Raw genomic sequence first — 22,780 nt, 5'->3', positions numbered from 1 at the left:
TATATAACCTGCCTCACACACACACACTCGAACATGCTATCTATGTAGGTATCCCATTTAAACACATGCTCAAGATTCATTTAAAGGCTGTTTGTATTAAGGGCTGGTTGGTTAGTAGCGGTGGCCGTACATGAGGAAAATGTACTCCGCTGTGGACATGCTCCTGTTGGCGTGTGGCATTTGGCGTTGACAGAGTTCACCCAGGCGGGTGGCTACGCCCCGTCCTCCCCGCCGCTCCGCGGCTCTCTTCCTCTCTTGTTTTAAGTCCACCCATGAGTCGAAACAGTGCAGCCGCAGGTTGCAGCTCTCTCTTCGTGCCACCAGAGGGAGGGGGTACATTCATTATGACGTCCGAAGCAGCAAATGAGACCTGTGTCAACCAATGTTATGGACCCACGTGGATAGTTTGAAGTGGACTTTGGAGAAAGCGATTCTAGCAGCAGAGATTCATGAATAGTTCACAGCCAGGACATTGACAAAGGGAACTTTAGCTAAGCCAAAGAAAGGGACATCTGGAAGAAATTATTTCTCCATTTCTATCTCAATGTCAGAGAGCTCTTTCCGAAAGGGTGTCACCAAAGTAAACTAAGCAATCGAGGCTAAGGAGAGCTGGCAACGTCTGCTCCGTGGGGTCAAGTGACTTCTTGTCAGTGGAGTCTGGTGACTTTGAAGAGGGACATCAATATTTTAGTTCCTGCTTGTTAAGGTGAAACAGCGAACATGATCTTAGCATACACTTAAATTGGTATAAAATACAGCGCTGGCCTTCTGGGTCTGTACCCATGTATAATTCTTCAAACGGGGGCCGTGCCGTTCCACCATTCCACCCCTCCCTTCCCCAGCCCACTTCAAAAGATCCCAACAAGCCTCAAAAGTCCGCCGCTTCGATTTGACTGAAGTACAATAACTTCAAGTTTGAATAATGACATATGAAAGTGATTCATCTGAACAGAAGCTCCAAGGCGACCCGTTGACTGTGGTGATCACCTGTGTTTCACTTGGTCTCTGGTAGGAAGCCGTTGAGCCACCAGGTCAAAGTAGTAGTGGCCGAGGGGCAGAGTTGCCAGTATTGGGCAGTGGGACATGTTGACAAAGATTTGGTCCAGCGTATGGTTCTGACCAAAGTTCCTTCCGGGGAAGAGTCTTTGCCAAAAGGCTGCAACCAAAGCCCTCTTGCTGGTTTGAGCGTCTGAAGGCCTCTCGTAAAACAGCTGGTACAGATGTGGCCGGACAGCCATTTTGCTCTGATGCTCTGTCCGAAAAATCATGGACAAGATCAAAGTCAGTGCACCGGTATTTATTGCTATTGCCATTAATTTATTGTTGATATCAACATTTGGCTCGTATTCATTATTGGAAAAGCGAATATGTGATTGTGATCAGAGGTGGGAGACTTTTTTTCTATAAGACGTAGCACCTTGTAACATAAGAAACACTATTTCACTTTATCAATCAACGAAAAGTTCAAAAGGATCAGTATCAGATTGACAAAAGTGAAATTTAAATGCATAATTGTTACATCCTAATTTGGTAATTAGATAAAAATGTATCTAGTGACTAAAGTTACCTAAATGTGAACCACATACCATATTTGTCTCTAAATTGCAGTAAGTAGTAAAAGGAGAATAAAGTAGCATAAGCTGACAATATGTAATATTACTTAAGTAAGGAGTGGAAGAACTTTCCAGCACAACAAAGACCAAATTACATAAAGGAAAAGTAAATTGTCACAATCTCTCTTCTGAAATGTTGTTTTCTTTAGTTCTTTGTTGTCCTGTTCTGAAACATGTGCGCGAGACCTTGTTCTTTCTTTTTTCTTTTAGAAAAATAAAACTTCGAACAATAAATACACAAGTGGCAGGATTGGGTATATATTGACTTTGTCTTAAAAAAAATTACATATATATTGTTTAGATTACAGCCAATAAAACCCGCTACCTGGTCCGCTTCTAATAACAACTCCTGGAACAGCCACGTATCAATATCGCGTGTAATTTTGGGGTTTTCCAGCGGAGGGAGGGGGCACCGACTCGCTCTGTGGTCACAGCGGCAGCACAGCGTCAACTTCGCCCCACGTCCGTACGTGCAATGGAGGGAGGCTGTCGTCGCGGATATCGACGGTTAACGGCGTCCTAAACCGAGCGGGGGACGAAGACAGACCGGCCGGTGAGTCAAACTGTTCAAGCAACGTTATGTCGATAAATTACACCGAAAACAGCGCTTCGTGTGTGTGTGTGTGTGGAGGGCTAAGCTAGCTTGCTAGCCCGACTGGCTAACCCCGACGCCAGTTTGACCCGCAGCGGTTTAGCTCGGCTCGGCTCGGTTTACGCCACACAGCTGGCGAATGGTCGGTCGTATAGTTTGGGGGAGTTTTTGGCGTGGACGGCTCTCTCCGATTGAGTTTGTGCTCTACTTGTTTGGCGAGAGCGCGAAACGAACTCTCTTTGCGAGAAACGTGTTCACGGCGGAAGACTTGACGTCGAACTAAAGCGAACACAATTAATAAAAAACCGTTAAGAACGCGTTGTTTTCTTTGGCGCTTTTGGGTTGAACGTGTAACTTACGTGTTTTCTTGTTGGAAGACTATGTTGATTGAAACGTCAAGCTCGGTCTTTACGTTTTTTGTTTTGTTTTGTTTTAAGGAACTTTTTAGTTACTTTTAAAAAAACTTTCTTCGTCACGTGAACTGTCAAAAGAACAATGACGACACCGCGAGAAGGTTAAGTGATGGCTTAATGCCTTAAGCGGGCAAACAGCTGTTTTCTTAACTGCTAAATAAACCTGTGGTTCGAGCCGGTGTCAGTCACCACTAGGACACCAGGGAGAGATGACAATTGTAAGTGATTGGAATGGTTAAGGTCTTTCTCACAAACGTATGGTGACTTTCAGCAGGAAGAACTTTTAACTTCAGTGTGTTCTTTTTTGTTTCAACTCTTGTCACGTGCACACTACTGCGTGGCGCGCCCCCCCCCCCCCCCCCAAACTGTCACAGAGCTTTGGTAAATACTTGAGGACTGAGAGAACAAAATAGTCATCGTGCACATCTGTCCAATTTGACTTGCATTTACATGTATCATTTAGCTTAGGCTTTTATCCAAAGTGACTTGCCCTATGTGCTTTTTTATTTTTTTAATAGCTCTACACTGTACACTAAGTCCCAGTAGCTTCAATGTACAATTCAAAGCAACTCTTAACCACCGAGGATATTATGTGTGTCAAAACCTGGGATTTAGTGCCCTGCAGTTTCATGCTGTGTGACTGGGCTGGCTGGTGTAAGATCAGTAGTGTCAACCCTCGCCTCTTGTGTCATTTGTCACTTCTTTTTTTTTTTTTGTCGATCCCTCCCCCCATCTCTATGGTTGGCAATGCCAAGTTTGCAAATCTACTGCATGTTACTATGATGGGACAAGTGTCTGTCTCGGGTGAGTTGGTTGCTGGTGGTGAACACGACGCCATGGAAAACAGTGTCAGAGATAAAGTGGGAGGATGAGGAGCAGGGTGATGATGTTGCGCCCCCCCCCCCACCTCCCCAGCAGCAGTTTGTCCCAGCAGAGTCCGACTCGAGGGAACAGCCATAGACATGTACCAGCTGCAGCCGCGATGAATGGCCTGGTCTCAGGGTGGGTTGCCATGACAAGGACGCTGGCACGCGTTGTTATGCACACTCTCCTTTTGCTCTTCTTTTCTCCGGGCATGTTTGCGCATTATTTCATTGCCTGGTTGGTTGAGAAAAGGCCTGCTTGCGGATACAGTATGCAAGTTCAGTTTGTATCTTAGTCTGTTTTTCCTAAGACTTATATTCTTTACACAAACAAAAAGAATCTTGGTTCTTGGCAACCTGGTAAAGAAAAAAGGCTTTTTTGCGTAGGAGTTGTTTGCGGACCGCTGACCTCAACTCTCTAGATCAGTTTGCAGTTCTACCATTAATTAACTGAAGCTGACATCTCTTTTAATATGAGCTGTGAATGATGGGTTTGTCTAGTTATTAAGTTTGAATACAGTCAATGTCCTTCCCTTTCAGCCATTTCTCCAAATGTAAATGTACCAATTGGTGCTCCTGTGTAGTCTACAGTTAAAGTCTATATTCCAAGCTGTTGATACTAAGCAATCATTCATTTCTAAAGCACAATAAGGCAATATTTTGTTGCTGAAAGAAAGCACATAATTGATAAGCTCAATATGCAACTTAGAAGTTACCCCTTTCCCCCCATTGAGCTAATGCAGTTATGAGTTTTGAAGGACCACAAGTAAGTATTTTCTGCGTTGTGGAGAGTGGTACACGGTATTGAGTTTTCAGGAAAAATACACACAAACCAAAAGGTTAAAACTGCAGAAGCAGAACAGCAATGCTGACTTTCTGACCGAGTCAGTGCAGAACTGTGGTAAATGGCAAAGTGTGCTTCTTATCACCTGATGGATACCCTTTCAGTCACGATGACCCCGGAACGCAGCATAGTTTGGAGGTTGATGCACTTCCTGTGCTAGCTGAAGAAATTTAACTTGCCAAAGACAATGATGGTGTACTTTTTGTATTTTCCATTTATTTGATATTCTTTGATATTCTGCTGTCAATTTAATTAAATTCTGATTTTTTTTTTTGTCAACCTTCTTGGCAAATATAGGATTCTGAATGCTGCCTGGCACCATTCTTTATTAGTTTTGGATACAGTCCAAAGTTAATATGGGATCATTGCCCTGGAAATGTTTATTTTTTTTAAATCATTTAAAATTAAATACTATTGAATGCATATTTTTACCAAATTATTATATTCCCTTTTGGCATTAACATGCGTCTTGGGCGATCTGATCACCGGATAAGTTGGCTCTGCTCACGACATCTTTCATGTTCAAAATGCCTATTGTTATATATTACAATATATGTATCATTTGGATTTCTTTTCAATTTCTGGCCCAGGAGGTCATTGCTCACACAGGTTTAAAATTGACTAAATATTAGCTCTTTGCGAACAGGTGTTTTGTGTGATAATTTGCATGTAGTGCAGGTCTGTAGTGAGCTCTCATTGCAAGCATGTGGAGACTCATTCGAATAACCGATGCAAATAACAGCTGGGCCCTTGTGATCGGATCACCGGGACGCTATTAATGTGTAAACGAGGCCACAGGCCGAGATTGCTTTGATGTAGAAGGGAAAAAAAATAAGACTTAAAGTCCTCTACAAAGACGAGGTGTGGCTGAAGGGTTTTCCAGGTAAGCGGCTCGGTAAATGTTTCACAGCTCGTTCCATCCTGGCTCTGTGGGTTCCCTAATGGGCCTCAGTGTTTGTATTCTGACTAAAATGCGGTGGCGTTTAAGCCACTTTTCACACGTGGATGGTTTATTGAGATCTTAAGAAGTTTGGAGAATTACAAGGCGTGGCCTTGGTCACATTTTGTCCTGTTTCCAGCTCTAGGCAAAGCTCTGATGGTGTCTTCATGGAAAACCGGCTCTTTCTTAGAAGCATTTAATTTGTCTATTTCCATAATTAGTAATGGAAATTGTGACATGTCTGCTTAGTGTCATCGGTGTAGTAAACGGAGGAAGGGACTGCAAACCCTGAAGAGGAAGACTGCAGCGGTTGGTTATTTAGCCACAAATAAGCCCACAATGAAATGTGAAGATCTAATAATAGTTTGTTTCTTTTAATATTCTATATTGACTTAATTTAGTACAAAACGTCCGAAAAGCCTCTAGAAGTACATAATTGATAAAAGCAAATGCTTTAGAACAAAAGGTCTCTTGTGAAAGCGTATTTCATTTTGGCGCTTGTTCATTCTCACTAAACTGGCACACATAAAACTGATTACACATGGCTGAGCTTCCTCTTCTAATGCAGTACACAATAGATTTCCTTTTTTTTGTACTTGTTTAATTATTGGGCACATGTGTTTTTTTTCTTTTTTTTTCTTGTTGCTCTTTCTACAGGAACCCTTTCCTGCCTTTTGACTTGGACAGTCGGTAATAGTCGTTTCCCCCTTTCTTGCAGTAGAATAGCATCATACTTGTAGGGTAGATGGGCCCCATCTGGCCTCTGCTCTGCTCGACTGATGTGAACCAGCTGGGCCTGGAATGTCTGGCTGGGAAGGACCCACGTCCGGTAATAAACCACTGCTTCTGTTAGGGGTAAGCTACAAATCGTCCCATCAGTTGTAGCCTGGGAATGGGTCGCCTTGTTGGAGCTCAGGTGTAGGTCGATAGAGACTCGACTTCCTATGGTCTCCGCCCCCCCCACCCCCCCCCCCCCTCTCTCCCCTCTCTGGGGCTGATATGTCTGAGGGGCTGTGTTATGCCCCTTTAGGATTCAAACACAAGTGCACACGCTATTAGGCGCTAGATGATTATCTAAATATAGCTCCTACTGTTCATCCCCTTTCATTTTCTGGTTGGCTCTACAATCTACCCCCCCCCCTCACTAGCCTTAATGGCTCCTCTTGCCTTCACTCATGTGTATGCAAGCATCCATGTGGACATTTGCAGTATTAATGCCCTACAGGCAGAAAATAAATGGTCCTATTTCTCTGCTGTTATGTGCCATCATTCTTTGCACAGTGATGCCAAATCTACCTCCCTTATTTTGTAAATGTAGAAAGGAAGGATATTCGTGCAGGAGAAGCGGTAAAGTCCAAAGGGGCAGAGTGTAACCAGATGGTTGGTCTCTCCTCTGGCTGCAGCATGGAGAGGTTTGTCTAAGATCTAGTCACTGGATCGCTTTCACATGCGCGTCAAGTCAGTGCCCGACCTTTGTTGGAGGAGATGCCCGCTGCCAAGTCCTCTGACTGAGCCTGCTCCGGCACGACATGGCCCCGGAGCAGCACCCCCCCCCCCCCCCCCCCCCGTCATATGAAATTCTCCTAACGCATGATGCTTAGTCATGTAGCGGCTGGAGCTGGCACTGCAGATTTGTTTTGTAAGCTAAATGTTTATATACATGACTAGCGAGCATGAAGAAACTCAAACCATTTCTAACGGTCTTCATCGTTTTTTTATAAGGGTAGATTAGTTGTTGTTTTTTCCTGGTTTGCTTTGCTGGAGTTAAGTTTGCCTGCAGGGGGATTAAGTGTTGGTTTTTATGTTCTTTTATGAAGGGTATTATAAAAGGAGCCAGGCACAGTGAGAGCAGTCCATCTGCCTACAGTTCAGCATGCTGATAGAAATGATCTGCAGCGGCAAAGAGAGGCTCTCCTCTCCGTCTTTCATCCTCCGAGGTGAGACCTCTTCTAATCTGCGGACGGAAAGCGCTGGCTGTCAAACCAAAATGCGGAAATGCACTTGAGCACTGCAGCTCTGTATGTGTAAGTTTGTCATATGTTATCGTTCCGCCTGTGTAGTTGATAAAGTAGGCCGTATGTTTACATCCATCTAATAAAAGGAAACCTTGATTGGAGAGTTAACCTTTTCCGTATATTTATAATCTGCACGATCATTCATAGAACTGCGTTGCACCACAGGCTGGGAAAACTCAAAGCCAATAGAATAATATATAGCGGGAAAAGTATTTTTCTCCTCAGATTATCAAGACTTATGTTAATTAATCCCTTGTAATGCAACCAAGCAATAAGGAGACACTCATCCTTCTCTCTCCATCTCTTATCGGAGCTCTCAAGTTGTGTTTTCCTCTTAGATCCAGTTTTATTTTCTCCCCATTAGCATGATGTACCTCTTTACAGAATAACGCTAACAACTAATTTTCCCCTCGGTAATGAGCAAGACACGGTGCTGGCAGATGTCCTCACAATAAGGATTTAATAACTGACATGAAAACCGTCCCCCAAAGGTGATGTAGACCCGTATGTCTTAAACATTACAATAACTAACATTATTTTTAAAATCTAAATGCGCCCGAAGACGATCCAGTTCCTCTTGGTTTCAGACATGCCTTTGGTGCAACTGACTGTTTGACTTTTGTAAATGCAATGTTTCCTTTCCTCTGACTTGTAGGTGAGACGTTGGAAGCGGCTGTAGTCTCCACCAGTCTGGTAGCATTCAGTGGGATTAGGATTAGTGGTCTGAGACCGGCTTCTTTAACGAGTAGTAATTGATTTGTGTGTCGGACATTGCGGCAGACTGCACCGGGGACAGAATTCAAGGGGGGGGTGGTTTCACAAGGGTGGCGAACACCACTTTTCAGCCGTCCGTTCGGCTGGCTCTACGGCGAGGGCCCAGCAGGCCTCTTTGGGGGACGCATCTGCACTGCAGCCCATGCTGGGCCTGATTAATCGAGGCTATCCAACTGTGCTGCTGGCTCTCCGTGTAAACAAACACAATCCGTTTGTTGGGCCTGTATCGCACACAATCAGCCATTGTTTGAGTGGGGTGGGGGGGGGGGGAGAAAGCATTCTGCTCAGTAGAAAATCGCTGATGTCAACAGTTCGAACCAAAGGGGGGATCAGTCGCTGTAACTGTGCCTCCTCTGCTGCGTTTTTGTCTTTCAGAGAGGTGCTAGAGTGACTGGTCCCGTTCCTGTCCTTCCAGTGGCTGTTGGGCCAAAGAGCTGCTCGAGGTGTCTCAGAGCTGTGGATTGGATCCTCACCCGGCATCAAAGCTCTTCCCCCATTGCCTCCCCCTTTTCTTGTTTCTCTCAGCCTTGCTCTACACATACACACACACACACACACACACACACACACACACACGTCTCTCTGACCACTCCTACCACTCTGGTTCGTGGTCAACTCCCCCCCCCCGGTCTCCCAGCCAGCCAGCCAGTCAGGCAGTGAGTGGATGTAATCCTCTGTAAAGTATAGGGCCCGTACGGCTGTGCCTGCTCTCTTTTGTCATGGCGGTGGCTGTTGTTGCCGTGGAGGCCTCTCTCAGGAGAACACATGAGGGAGAACAGAAGGCAGCATAAAGCCCACAAAGGGAGGCAGAGGGCCGAGTGGGAGACACTGACGCTGCCATTTGTTTGACTTGAGGGGAATGAGCTTCACAGAGCAGCGCATGAAATTCGATGGGGGTGAAAGTACATGATGCGGGACTGGCATCCCCAACCGAAAGCAATCTCAAATCGAACCAACTGTAGACTTTGGAGATATTTGCCACATAGTGGCCTGCGGCCAGGAATGCAGTGAAAAAAAGAAGTAGGCAACGCTTTCTTTTTTTTTTTTCTTGTTTTTTGGACTTTTGCTCTCCTCTGTGGTCTTACCCAATCACCACCTTTCCAAAGTGCCTTTTTTGTTTCGCTTAGTTTTTCTTACTCTTATTCATTCTCAATCGTTCATATAACTTCCCATAAAGTAACCGTCACATTCAATAGGGCTTGCCATATATTAGAGAAGGTTCTTCACAAACAACGTTCGACACCAGCCGCCATCGAATTCACCGCAAGTTATCCGCAAGCAAAATCTTGAATTGTTGCCAAGTACCGGGATTCAAGTTCAAGTTGCGACAGACCAAAGTGACTTTCCACACTTCCTTTATCCAACGCTCGTTGCTTTGACAACGCGGGAGTCGTCGCCATGATCGGCATCCAGTCCAAATGGCGCTACCTTTTCATGTTCCTGGGCATTCAGCTGGTGGTCATGGCGCTGCTGTCCCGGGAGGGGTACCAGAAGAGGGTCTCCTACTTCATCCGCATCTTCCGCAAGCCTGACGCCACCGGGCTGTCCGGCCGCAACCACACAGCACCGGGCGTCGCTGGAGGGGACGTGTACGCCAACCTCTCCCACCTGTCCAGAGCCCACGGCCATGGAGACGTGATGCCTTACTGCCCGACGACGTCCCCTCTTATCGGTGAGTGATGTCGTCTCTTGCTGAAGTGAGATCGCTCGCTCGCCTTCAAATATGTTTCAATAAAGTTTTCCCAGACTAACAGGTTGTCATTACTTTTTTTTTTTTTCCCCTTCTGACTAAGTTACTAATGGCAGCTGAGGAAAGTTAAATTCTGCTCATTTGAGGATCTTGATGACTCTACTGTGTTGTAAATCCAGTCAGCATACTGGATAAAAACAGTGGTTTTATGGAAATGTTCTGAAATCAAATTGTTCTCAATCTTTTGGTGCTTTTAGAAGTTAAGCATTCTATTCTTACGCTTTACATTTCCGTCCAGCATAAAGTGTATAAGGAGTTGTGCAGAGTCAGCTGCAGCGTGTCTGCTGTAGTTCTCTTCCTCTGCTCTCTGATAGGCTGCAGAAAGCCAGTGGGGGCATGTTGTGCAACTAGAACAAACTAAAGTCCTTTCATTGGTTCTAAGTAACAAGCAGAATGGATGACGTGGCCCCATTATCCGCGTAGTTTTTTATTTATTTCAATGCCGTGTCAAATAGGTCATAAGTGTATTTAAAATATTTTCAGTCAAATGGAAAATGGGTTACGACAATGTTTTTCTTGATCCAAAAATGACCAACACCTAATCAGTGTAGGAATTACCGCCCGAGGCACTGGTCCCATATGCAGGAAAGCTTCTCTGGAGAGCTTCCAGAGTCTGTTTCCAGACTGGCTTTGGTTCTTGTTCATTTGAACATGGAATGAATGAATGAGAACTTGCAGGGACAGTTCATTGATTAAACCTAAGTAAACTACCACAGCGCGACGGAACCGATCGCCACCTTTTTTTATTAGGCAGTTCACTAAAAAGCTCCCGCCCTACTTGCTAGCCTTTTCCATGCAGAGCTGTGAACCCTAAACATCTGATCTAATCGTGCTGAGCAAAGTCCACGAGCAGACTGATAAGATCAAAAGCTCCAAGAAAGAGGTATAAGCAAGGGATCTCACTTTCTACATTACTTTAATAACGTTGGCTCTGTGCGAATAGAAGGACCCTTCAAAGCAGGCTTGGTTTTATTTTTTTCGGTGCGCTGCCCTTCACTCCCTTGTTCCGACATTACTGTCAGTAATTAACCTGCTGATAAGCGGTGTGACTACGTGCCTTTTTAACGATTCCGGCGTGCAAGCGGAATCCACCTGGAGGCCCGTTTTTAGGGACAACAAAAAAGGCACCACTTGTAACTATATTTACAAAAGCATCCCGTCAAACCCGTTTCCTGCTGGTAACAAGCGGCCTGGTTTCTGCTCGCAGGCGGGCCGATCCATGTCAGCTTTCCGTCGGGCCTCACGCTGGCGGAGGTCCAGAGGAAAAACCCACTGGTGGTGCGCGGGGGCCGCTACAGGCCACCCGACTGCGAGGCGAGGCACCGGACGGCCATCATCATCCCCCACAGACACCGGGAGCACCACCTCAAGTTCCTGCTGTACTACTTGCATCCCTTTCTGCAGCGGCAACAGCTCAACTACGGGATTTACGTCATTCACCAGGTGAAACTCACACGGCCAGGGTCAGATTTGAGTACGATACGACTCGGTGCTTTGGTTGATTCTAGATGTGGCGGGTTGGATGATAGAGGAGTCCCAGCGGTTTGTATCTGCTACAGTTCAGACTGGATGAAGAGCGCCCTCTAGCGCATGTTGGGGGGAGGATCCTCCAGTGGCTCGATTTTTAATCTCCATGTAAACGTTGATTTATGCGCTTACGCTTCATTATAGAACTGCGATTGCAGATATTATTGTTTCGTCCTTAATACGCTGTCTAGGTTTATTAATTTGAGGATATGCACCTGATTATGGTTTGAAAAATAGGATGCAACATTAAAGTTGTGTGTTTGCATTGGTCGATATTTATACGCCATGTGAAAGTTGGTCACGGGAGGTTTTAGTGTATTTAAACCAGCTTCAGTTCTTCCAACATGAATATTATAATTTCGTGTGTGTGGCGATGATTGGGACAAACATTACGTGCTTCCCGCCCTCAGGCTGGAAACTACACCTTCAACAGGGCCAAGCTGATGAACGTGGGTTTCCGCGAGGCCATGAAGGAGGAAGACTGGGACTGTCTCTTCTTCCACGACGTGGACCTCATCCCCGAGGACGATCGCAACACGTACGTCTGCGACTCCAACCCCAAGCACGCGGCCATCGCTATGGACAAGTTCGGCTACAAGTACGTCCTTTCTCGTCTTTGGCCGGGGGCGGACGGTCTCATAGCGCAGTCTGTGTTCCACATGTTTATTGAATACTTTCAAATAATGTTAAAAAACTCTCCAGGCTTCCGTACAAGATGTACTTTGGAGGAGTGTCTGCTCTGACGCCGCTGCACTACCTGAAGATTAACGGCTTTCCCAACAACTACTGGGGCTGGGGGGGAGAGGACGACGATATTGGAGTCAGGTGAGAATAACTTGGTGGAGGGGGGGGGGGGGGCGGGGATGCATCGTGAACCAGTCAGACGTTGAGCTCTGCTGGTCTGAATTAAGAGTAGATCATAGATCAAGACTCACACGTGTTGCCCCCCGTCTGCTCAGAGTGACTCTGGGGGGGATGTACATCACTCGTCCATCAGTGAAGGTCGGCCGCTACAGGATGATTAAACACAAGCTGGACAAAGGCAACGACGTGAACCCCAAGAGGTATGTTAAACCAGCTCATGGCTTTGGTTTCACGTGTTGAGGTTTAGAGCCCATAAAAACGTGTCTTTTTAAGCTTCATTACACCACAGGCGCGGGGGCATGATATAAGATGGCAGAGGATAGAAGAAGTGACGCCGCGGACATCCTTAATGCCCTCACTTTAGTGTAACAACGTACAGCTTTCCTGTCACACGCGTGATGTTTTTTTTTTTTTTCTTCTCCACGCACAGGTTCAACATGCTGGCCAAGACGAGGCAGACATGGAAGTCAGACGGGATGAACACTGCTGAATACGAGACAATCTCACGGCAGTACATGCCTCTCTACACCAACATCACGGTTAACATCGGCACCGAGGCCGGTCTACATCCTCCTCCTGCCAAAGCTGGAGTCAAAGAACCTGGCGGAGGCCCAGCTAAAGGACCAGCCAAAACCCCTGCCAAACTCAAAGAGGCCCACACAGGGAAGAAGGAGCGCTAATGACATTCCAGTGTGGCATTTCTTCCATGGGATGATCTTTGTGGTGGTTTCTCGAAACCTCTGGAGTTTATTTTTCTTTCCCATTTTCAGATTCGACGTCTGTTTGTGAAAGAGTTGGTTAGCGCTGATTTAACGTTGTTCTGCCTGTGGACACACCAAGGTGCTGGTTTTGGGTGATTGAAGCACTCGATGGATTAAAAATAAGACTTGACGGTGACTCGTCAGCCCTCTGGTCCCTGTGCACCACTGATTCTCTTCTTCCCAGGGAGCCACAGTGAAGAGTGAGCGGCAGAAGTTGGACTCTGTGAGTTTGTATATCTACAGCGGTGTGGTCGCTGTTTAAACCTTGTGATGCCTTAGAAGCGTGTTCTTTCTTCTTGGTTTTTGTTTGTGTCTTTTCACTCGTACCTTACGTTGTTTAGATCATTGAGTTTACTAGAGCACTGGCTGCCCTTTCCAGCAGTTGCTCCTTTTTGCCTACACAAGTGAAGGAGGTGGTTTCTGGTTTCCAGTTGAGTGTGAAGCTGCTACAATGAGTACTGAATGAAGGAAGCATGCAGATGTGTCAATTGCTGCTTCTACATAAGGGTGCACGTGCCCCATGTGTGTTCTGATATGCGTATGTCAAAAGACAGACGATGCTGTTCGTGTGAAAAGGATAAAGTTCTGTACTCCGGGGCCCAAAAGTACAGTTCCTTTTGTGTAGCATATCCAATATCTGCAACACTTGATTGAATCTCTTTGAGTTGCACGTTTTTGTGCTTTTGCCTTTTTATCAGGTGGAGCAGGTGACTGAGTTTAGGAGTCTGGCTTCAGGTTCACATTAAAATGGAGTCTTCATCGCTGAGCGTTTCTATAGCTGTGTACTTTATATTTCTTTAGGTAAATGTATCCCTCAAGAGTGCCAGCTTCCTCCCGTTACCATTCATATGCAGTCGATCTTCATAATGATCCTCTGCCCGTCTCCTCTCTGTTATCCACACATATCGATGAGAAATCAACTTGAAAAAGCTTTTGCTCTGCCCTCAAAAATGCTTATTTCTTCAGCATTATCAGGTCCAGGAATGTAGATTTTGCTGCTGCTCAAGGTAACGTAGCCACACAAGAAGGGTTCGCTGTTGAGATTTTCGCACATTGCCGCTGGCAAGAGATGGAACTGAAAATCTGTGATATGCTGCCGATGTCTCGAGAGACACCGTTGCGCTAGTGGGAGGCCGGTAGATTAGGACACTGTCCGTGTCTCTTTCACTTTTACTTCCTTCCAGGGGAATTTGTCTCCCAGCTCGACTCGATCTTTTTTTGTCACGACGTGACTCCCGACGAAAGGTTCTTCAACGCGTGGTCACGCGGAGACGTCCGCCCCTCCCTTTCCACTATCGTGCCCCCTGACCTGCATGTCGGCTTCACTTCTCTCCACTTTGACAGATTTGATTGTAAACCAGAGAGAAGGAACCGGAGAACCTCCCACCCGGTGAGGGGGAGGCTGTGCTGATAGCTGAAACCAAAAATGACTGTGTGTGTGAGATGTGGACGGTATGACTCATGTGACTAAACATTCTCTTCCTACCAATATTTGTATCATATTTAAATTGTGTTGCAAGAATCTTAAACCACCAGGTATTCCATTTTCCCCAAATATACAGACTCCAGTTAATTTGGAGAAGGAATGGGAATAGTTGATAAGTGACCTTGTTTTTGTTTTTTTTAAACCGTTCTGTAAACTTAGATACACGTATTTGTGGTATTTGTCCGCCGACGAGAAGCTAGTCATAAATAGACGACTATATAGTAGTATATTGTTTAGCTGTGATTCAACTGTTATGGCCTTAGCGACTTTCTTATTTCAACTCTTGGTCACTTTACACTATAGCAATATCAAGACTAAATAGGCATGGCAACCAAGCTTTTAGTGGGAGAACGTACTGGACACAATGTGGCGATGACGCAGCAGCGCTCATCTAGAAGCCCTGAAGCATGCAGAGGGGTACGAAAGCTGTTATTGTTATACATTCTGCATCATTTACTTATGATTTCTGAAAAAAAAAAATGTTATTTAGCTACTTCTATTTGATTTGTTTCTGGTGTGGTCATGCTCCGCAGTCAAAGTACCGTGTGACTTTAGGGCTTGTTTCTGCTCTCTTTATGAATTCTGCACAGTCCATAGTGGCCTTAATTTCATTAATAAACTGAATATTCAAAAAGTTTTTTGTTGTTGTTTGGTGCTTTCAAACAAAGTTCAATGCCGTACAGCCAAGTGCAAGCAAAGGTATTTGTAATTCATTTGAACTGATTAGTCTGCTGCTGGTCAAAGTTCTAAAAGGTTCTAGAATTTATAAGGAACGGTTTCTGAGCCCATTCTCAACGCTTTCTACTCTTAATTCATAACACACAGAAGGGTCACAAGCTGTTTCCTAAAAAAATAACCAGTCCTGCAAAATAATGGTATGTATTTGTTTGTATTTTTCTTTTAACAGAATGCAACAGAGCCCCATTAGTAGTTTTGAATATATGTAATAATGACTGATCTGTTTGTAAATCTGGAATTCAGTTTATTTTTTTACTAATAAAAACAAACTAAATTAAAAAAAAATGAGCAAACAACCTTAAGGGGCATCTTTAACGAATTGGCTATTATAATGTGAAATAAAATCATTGTCATTAGTATACAAACGGCGAGTTGTCACGTAGTGAAGTACGTTAAAAATGGTACCTTCGGTCAAAATTATTTTTTCCCCCATTAATTTTTACGCAACAATATCTTCGGACCAAGTTTTATTTTGACACGTATTGATCGTATTTTACACACTTAATACATTTAATGTATTACCAGTTGTGATTCCTGACTTCCGAGGTAAAATGGATCATTAGACATGACCACAGCCATACCTCTGGGCCTGATTACGTCCAATCACAGAAGCTAAGCACAGTAGGGGTTTATTAGTACTCAGCAGACTTGAGAAAACCGGGTGGGGGGGGTATTGCACAAAAGTAGAATAAAGAAATCGAGGCTAAGCGATAAAGCGCCGCTTGACTTGGTGCGACCTGCTCGTCGCGGCTTAATCGGTTGCACGTTTGCCGAGTCGCGCTGAGAAGGAGGAGCCAAGTCGATCCAGGTGCACATATCTGGGATAAGTGCGCGTCCATGACTTTAAGTAGACCACGGTATCAATCAGACTTACTGATGCAGAAATGGAGAAGACGCCATGTGCAGCATATTTCTCACCCGCTGAGCAGCAACTGATCAAATATATGAGGAGGTGAAGCATGTTATGTACAATATGAAGAAAAAATACACAAAGCAATGTTCACAGTCCCGTGCATTCAGATGCTAAACAGATTGAGGTTTGTGCCTCCAGATGAAATAAAACAAGCCATCAATCAAATTCCTAACATGGATGAACACAATGCCCGAAAAATGTCCAAGATGCGCACTGTAACTTAATATCAGTTTGCTCTTTTTGTATTTCACATGTTCTTTTGAGAAGATTCCAGATGTTAGTTGACCCTAAACTAACTATTAAACCAATCCTCCTTTCTGAGCATCTACTTGTTATTAAAGTTAAAGTCATGAACTATCTTCCCGTCGCAAATCACCACCTCCTTCTGGGAGGGTTAGGTTCCCATTTCGGATTTGTGTGTGGTATTGGGTCTCTGTTAAATGGTGGCCGACCTGGGTTCATTGGTGAGGGGTCTCTGTTAAATAGTGGCCGACCTGGGTTCATAGGTAATAAGTCTCTTTTAAATTGTGGCAAACCTCTGTTCATAGGTAATGGGTCTCTGTTGAATGGTGGCAAACCTCGGTTCATAGGTGATTGGTCTCTGTTGAATGGTGGCAGACCTCTGTTCATAGGTGATGGGTCTCTGTTGAATGGTGGCAGACCTCTGTTCATAGGTGATGGGTCTCTGTTGAATGGTGGCAGACCTCTGTTCATAGGTAAAGGGTCTCTGTTGAATGGTGGCAAACCTCTGTTCATAGGTGATGGGTCTCTGTTGAATGGTGGCAGACCTCTGTTCATAGGTGATGGGTCTCTGTTGAATGGTGGCAGACCTCTGTTCATAGGTGATGGGTCTCTGTTGAATGGTGGCAGACCTCTGTTCATAGGTGACGGGTCTTTGTTGATTGGTGGCAGACCTCTGTTCATAGGTGATGGGTCTCTGTTAAATGGTGGCAGGCCTCTGTTCATAGGTGATGGGTCTCTGTTGAATGGTAGCGCTCCTCTGTTCATCGGCGATAGATCTCTTTTCTCTTGAGGTGCACCTTGGTCCGCCGGGGACGGGATTTTGACATCAACTTGAGGTGGCTTGAGCTGGTCCTTCTGAACCTCCGTATTCGTGGCCACGCTTGCGCCTGCAGCCTTTCGAATCTCGTGCATGACCCCGCCAACGGAAGCCCTCAGAGACGGGTTGGGGTCCACCATCCTACACACGGCATTGTAGTACGGCTGATCCCCCATGACCTCCTTGATCTTGGCGGGGCAGACGCTGGGCGTATGAAGTCGGATGCGGGCGCAGAGCTCCGCAATGATCTTCCCCATGGCCCACACGTCTGAGCGCTGGTCCCTCTGGGTGCCCCTCCGCAGCACCTCGGGGGCCGAGTAGGCCGGGTTCCCCCCGTCCATGGCAGAGTTGAGGCCAAATTTGAAGAACTTTGCCAGTCCAAGGTCAATGATGACGGCTCTGTTTGTACCGTGCTCCACCTGGAAGACAAATGGTGTTGGGTCACTTTTGTTTGATGTATCTTTTAGATAGGGTGAGAAGCTCAGCCATTCGCAAGGAGCTTGGAGTAGAGCCGCTGCTCCTATGTGTTGAAAGGAGCCAGTTGAGGTGGTTTGGGCATCTGGTAAGGATGCCCCCTGGACGCCTCCCTTGGGAGGTGTTCCAGGCACGTCTAGCTTGGAAGAAACCCCGGGGTAACCCAGGACTAGGTGGAGAGATTATATCTCTGCACTGACCTGGGAACGCCTTGGGATCCCCCAGTCAGAGCTGGTAGATGTGGCCCGGGAAAGGGAAGTTTGGGGTCCCCTGCTGGAGTTGTTACCCCCTGCGACCCGACCAGGGATATGCGGTTGAAGATGGATCAATGAGTGGATGGATGCATCTTTATTTTCCAGATTGCAGGCCAGTAATATAAATATCTAATTTCTAGGGCTGTCAAAAATAGCGCGTTAACGGCGTTAATTAGCTGTTTGTTGTTAATTACGTCAATTTTTTTGACGCATTTCACGCATGCGCAGTGTGACAAATCAGGTCGGGAAAGAACCTCTTCTTCTAGGGAATGCACTTCATCCTATACAACACATTACTGCCACCTGCAGGCATACGTCAGGCCGTCAGGTTCAGCAAGTCGTTTGCGCCAGAGACCCGCACCCCCCCCCCCTCCCCCCGGTTCTCGCGCAGCGGAACAGAGAAGAAGAAAAGCTCCGCCCAGCAGAGCTTTGCTAAGAAAAATAAATAAAGAGCAGCGCTGAGATAGAGGAAAGACCATCGGAGAGACCCGTAATACTGTTCTGAAACATGCGGAGGAAGAGAAGCCAATGCGATCTAAATCCTCCCAGGTATGGGGATATTTCACACTGAAATGGGGGTGGTAGCGGATTTCTTTGCAGCGCCAGTCGTTCTAATCGCCGCGCTCGACTTCAAGGTGTAACCTTTATTATTGTTCGGTCTGAAACGGCGCGCCCAGTGACGGGCGGTGCAGCAATATTGTTGTTCGGGTGGAAATCGGGAGAAAGGTCGGTCCGGGAGATTTTCGGGAGGGGCTTTGAAACATCGGGAGGGTTGACATGTCTGGTCATGTCTGGTCATTGCAAGAGCACAAACTCACAGCAGAGTGGGATAAACTGCAGAGGTTTGAGACCCTTCTAGAGCCATGCAGGGAAATCAGTCTGTAACTTATCAAATAACATTGATTTGATTATTTTCTGGAATGAATTAAAAAATCAAATATCAATAACATGTATTTATGTAAAAAATTATAATTATGATAATAATAATGATAATTATGTATCTGTGTCCTGTTTTTTATCTTTATTATGCATTTCAGAAAGAAAAAATGGTTAGGATTCAGGTGATTAATCATGATTAATCCACTGAAAATTCTGATTAATTTGATTAAAATTTTTAATCATTTGACAGCCCTACTAATTTCACGTTGAAAGGTTGCACGGAAACCTGCGCTGCCCTCAACTCACCATGATGTTGTCAGGCTTGAGGTCTTGATGGACAATATCTCTGGAGTGGAGGTGAAGCAGCCCTTCACACATGCCGAGGATGATGGTGCCTTTGATCGATGGAGACAGCTGCAGAGGCACAAATACAAGATCAAGTTCAGCTGGCTGGATTGTTTTAACTATTAGTCATACGTTCCCTATTTTCAACATGGGTTTTAAACCTTCTACCCTGCTGATAATAACTTTACCTGTATTTTAGATTTTGCTGCTTTGAAGATGGTGGTCTCTAAGTCCTCCCCGAAGATGAACTCCAGAGGAATGATCCATTTCCCGTCTTTGAGATTTATGTTGCCCAGAAGCTTCACTATGTTGGGATGTTTTGCCTTTCTGCAGAGACGTGACAGTGGTCATGGAGGGAAAATCATTCATTCCTATTTAAGCAAATAAATACTGCCTGGGTACCCTGGTATGGGGCTGAAAACGACGCTAGCTTTGACATTTGATTACTACATCAAAACACCCTAAGAATTTGGCTTCTCTTAATAGTTTTCCACTCGTACTCAGCTAACATTATTAAAACCCCTCTTACTTACTTGTACACCTCACACTCTCTCTCCAGGTCCTTCCCGTTGATGAGGTGTTGGGGAACCTTCTTTATTGCAGCCCAGGTGTCGTTGTACTTCTGCTTGTACACCTTCCCAAAGGCTCCCTGTGCCAGAGTGCCGGTGGAGAACGCCATCGAGGCCACGACGACTGCAGAGTGAAGGCAGCTTGTTTCAATAATCTCTTTGAGGCTCAGATCAAACAATGTCGTTAAAAGTAACAAAGCGTGTTGATTATGGATATAATCAAAATTTGATTGTGTTTGTGGCCGTGGTGCAGGAGAGTCCAGGTGACACAATTCAATTCAAATGATTGTGTTCATCAGCTCTATTTTTCAGCTGATAGAAAGCAGTCGAACTTGAAAAGTGTGCAATGTGTCACCTATTGAGTACTGTTAAAACTTCAGCATATTCTGCTGGTAAGTCTTATGTACTTTAGTTTTAAATAAATGCCTGCTACTAGACTGTGGATTATTATTAGTTGTTGGTATTTCTCTTCTTACTTGAAGTAAAATTAAACTGAATACTTCTTCCACCATGAAATCAAACATGTTTAATAATAATAACCAGCTTTTTAGTGAACCACAGAGCCACTGCTTTGTATTGTCACAAGGACTGTCTCACTTACAAAAGTGTATTTTCAGAACCAGACCAAGTAGCATTTAGAAGAAATATGAATATTCTCAGAAAGGGTGCGTCACTTCTGTCGTCTAAGACTGGTTCCGTAAATCTTCAGAAAGTAGAAGCCTCATCATCCGACTAAACGTTTGTTTAGTTTCACTTAACTAGAATCAATATTATACTATTGAAACATTCTGAAACGTATCCTGAAGTGAGTTGATCACCCTCTACACTCCTCATCCTTAGAGGGTCACAAACCAATCCCGGTTAGCATCGGGTGAGAGCCGGAGGACACCTTGGGCTGGTCACCTGTCAATTGCAGGGCCCACATGGGTACAGACTCTCACTCTCCCATTAATGCACCCTTTTGGTCCTTTTAGAGTCCCTTATTAACCCACCCATTGTGGGAGGAAGTAGAATACCATGAGGGAACCCTCACAATCACGTGGAGAACACGCAAACACCACCCAGAAAGGTGCTGAACAGGTTTGAACCCGGAACCCTCTTGGCACTAACTAACCGCCACACCACCACTATACCAATCTGAATCCCGACGTTACCCCAGAACATGAATAAACAATGCAGGAAAATCTGGGCCCTTCAGAAGCACGTCCGTGAACCCTGAGAGCACCTGATCTGTGAATACCAGCTTCCACGGACATGGCCTCCAGTCAGCAGCACATCTTGTAAAGACTTTAAGCTTGTTTGTTGAAGTATGGAGATATTTTTATAAAAGCTGACGAACTGGTAAGTTCTGTTTGTCTTTGCATGAGCTGGAGCACCAAATTGCCAGCACACAAAGAGGACGACTCATTGCAAAAAGGAAGGAAAGGAAGTAGAGGAAGGGGTTCCTGATCAAACTGAATACAGATGTTCCCAGAGTGGACAGACCTATAGGTTCTATGTCGTAACAAAGACATCTACTTACGTTGCTGCTGTAGAGGGAAAGCGCTGCTTCAGGTCTGAACACGGATGCACATAGTTGATCCTTTATACCCGCCTACACACCTTCACGCGCCACGTCCATGGCCTCCAGCGCAGCAGGCACGCCTCCGCGACGCAAGAATGTGAAACACACCGTTTACCATTGTATTTTGGAACCAATGGGAAAAAAGAACATGGTTGATAGACAGATAGTGACTGTGTCATGTGACTGTGTGGATGAGTATCACAGATACAGCGGAGATGAGACAGAAGGGGGGCGGGGGCTTCCCCACACCTGTGACCAGGTGGAAAATACAGGAGTTTCACCTCTTATATATACACTCACCTAAAGGATTATTAGGAACCTCATACTAATACTGTGTTTGACCCCCTTTCCCTTTTAGAACTGCCTTAATTCTATGTGGCATTGATTCAACAAGGTGCTGAATGCATTCTTTAGAAATGTTGGCCCATACTGATAGGATAGCATCTTGCAGTTGATGGAGATTTGTGGGATACACATCCAAGGCACGAAGCTCCCGTTCCACCACATCCCAAAGACGCTCTATTGGGTTGAGATCTGGTGACTGTGGGGGGCATTTTAGTTCAGTGAACTCATCGTCATGTTCAAGAAACCAATTTGAAATGATTCGAGCTTTGTGACATGGGGAATAATCCGGCTGGAAGTAGCCATCAGAGGATGGTACATTGTGGCCATAAAAGGATGTACATGGTCAGAAACAATGCTCAGGTAGGCCGTGGCATTTAAACGATGCCCAATTGGCACTAAGGGGCCTAAAGTGTGCCAAGAAAACATCCCCCACACCATTACACCACCACCAGCAACCTGCCCAGTGGTAACAAGGCATGATGGATCCATGTTCATATTCTGTTTACGCCAAATTCTGACTCTACCATCTGAATGTCTCAACAGAAATCGAGAATCATCAGACCAGGCAACATTTTTCCAGTCTTCAACTGTCCATTTTTTTGTGAGGTCTTGCAAATTGTAGCCTCTTTTTCCTATTTGTAGTGGAGATGAGTGGTATCCGGTGGGGTCTTCTGCTGTTGTAGCCCATCCGCCTCAAGGTTTTGCGTGTTGTGGCTTCACAAATGCTTTGCTGCATACCTCGGTTGTAACGAGTGGTTGTTTCAGTCAAAGTAGCTTTTCTATCAGCTTGAATCAGTCGGCCCATTCTCCTCTGACCTCTAGCATCAACAAGGCATTTTTACCCACAGGACTGCCGCACACTGGATGTTTTTCCCCATTCACACCATTCTTTGTAAACCCTAGAAATGGTTGTGCGTGAAAATCCAGTAACTGAGCAGATTGTGAAATACTCAGATCGGCCTGTCCGGCACCAACAACCATACACTCCAAATTGCTTAAATCACCTTCCTTTCCCATTTTGACATTCTGTTTGGAGTTCAGGAGATTGTCTGGACCAGGACCACACCCCTAAATGCATTGAAGCAACTGCCATGTGATTGGTTTTTTAGATAATTGCATTAATGAGAAATTGAACAATGTTCCTAATATTCCTTTAGGTGAGTGTACAATCTAATGTAGAAGGCCCATTAAAGGGGT

The 22,780-nt window shown here is 45.3% G+C and overlaps 2 protein-coding genes and 1 long non-coding RNA gene across 3 annotated transcripts; 1 reads left to right on the top strand and 2 right to left on the bottom strand.

The window, feature by feature from the left end:
• Positions 1-92: 92 nt before the first annotated feature.
• Positions 93-2,863, bottom strand: LOC134132858 (uncharacterized). The gene is made up of 3 exons (XR_009957055.1): positions 2,565-2,863; positions 988-1,252; positions 93-310 (listed from the first exon to the last, which is right to left on the bottom strand). It is a non-coding gene; the product is annotated as an uncharacterized LOC134132858 (long non-coding RNA).
• si:dkey-199f5.8 (beta-1,4-galactosyltransferase 3) lies at positions 1,983-14,960 on the top strand. The gene is made up of 7 exons (XM_037453701.2): positions 1,983-2,166; positions 8,432-9,726; positions 11,012-11,247; positions 11,742-11,929; positions 12,034-12,156; positions 12,291-12,395; positions 12,626-14,960. Exons 2-7 carry the CDS (start codon positions 9,453-9,455, stop codon positions 12,873-12,875), a joined length of 1,176 nt encoding a protein of 391 aa, XP_037309598.1. The 5' UTR covers positions 1,983-2,166; positions 8,432-9,452; the 3' UTR covers positions 12,876-14,960.
• On the bottom strand, positions 14,912-21,294 carry LOC119197423 (serine/threonine-protein kinase DCLK1-like). Its single transcript, XM_037453699.2, has 5 exons — positions 21,197-21,294; positions 19,639-19,798; positions 19,294-19,432; positions 19,067-19,174; positions 14,912-17,572 (listed from the first exon to the last, which is right to left on the bottom strand). The coding sequence occupies exons 2-5, from the start codon at positions 19,782-19,784 to the stop codon at positions 16,466-16,468; spliced, it is 1,500 nt and encodes a 499-aa protein (XP_037309596.1). The 5' UTR covers positions 19,785-19,798; positions 21,197-21,294; the 3' UTR covers positions 14,912-16,465.
• Positions 21,295-22,780: the final 1,486 nt, after the last annotated feature.

This window comes from Pungitius pungitius, chromosome 11 (assembly GCF_949316345.1).
Source record: "Pungitius pungitius chromosome 11, fPunPun2.1, whole genome shotgun sequence".
In the NCBI taxonomy this organism is placed as follows: domain Eukaryota; kingdom Metazoa; phylum Chordata; class Actinopteri; order Perciformes; family Gasterosteidae; genus Pungitius; species Pungitius pungitius.
Note: the sequence above shows the minus strand (reverse complement) of the source record. Positions and strands in the feature narration are given on the sequence as shown.

Excerpts from the sequence above, each read along its gene's own strand:
- si:dkey-199f5.8 (XM_037453701.2), top strand. The coding sequence starts at position 9,453 with ATGATCGGCATCCAGTCCAAATGGCGCTACCTTTTCATGTTCCTGGGC. Across the intron at positions 11,248-11,741 it reads GGATTTACGTCATTCACCAG|GCTGGAAACTACACCTTCAA; the intron begins GTGAAACTCACA and ends TCCCGCCCTCAG. Across the intron at positions 11,930-12,033 it reads ATGGACAAGTTCGGCTACAA|GCTTCCGTACAAGATGTACT; the intron begins GTACGTCCTTTC and ends AAAACTCTCCAG.
- LOC119197423 (XM_037453699.2), bottom strand. The coding sequence starts at position 19,784 with ATGGCGTTCTCCACCGGCACTCTGGCACAGGGAGCCTTTGGGAAGGTG. Across the intron at positions 19,433-19,638 it reads AGAGAGTGTGAGGTGTACAA|AAAGGCAAAACATCCCAACA; the intron begins GTAAGTAAGAGG and ends ACGTCTCTGCAG. Across the intron at positions 17,573-19,066 it reads TCAAGCCTGACAACATCATG|GTGGAGCACGGTACAAACAG; the intron begins GTGAGTTGAGGG and ends TTTGTCTTCCAG.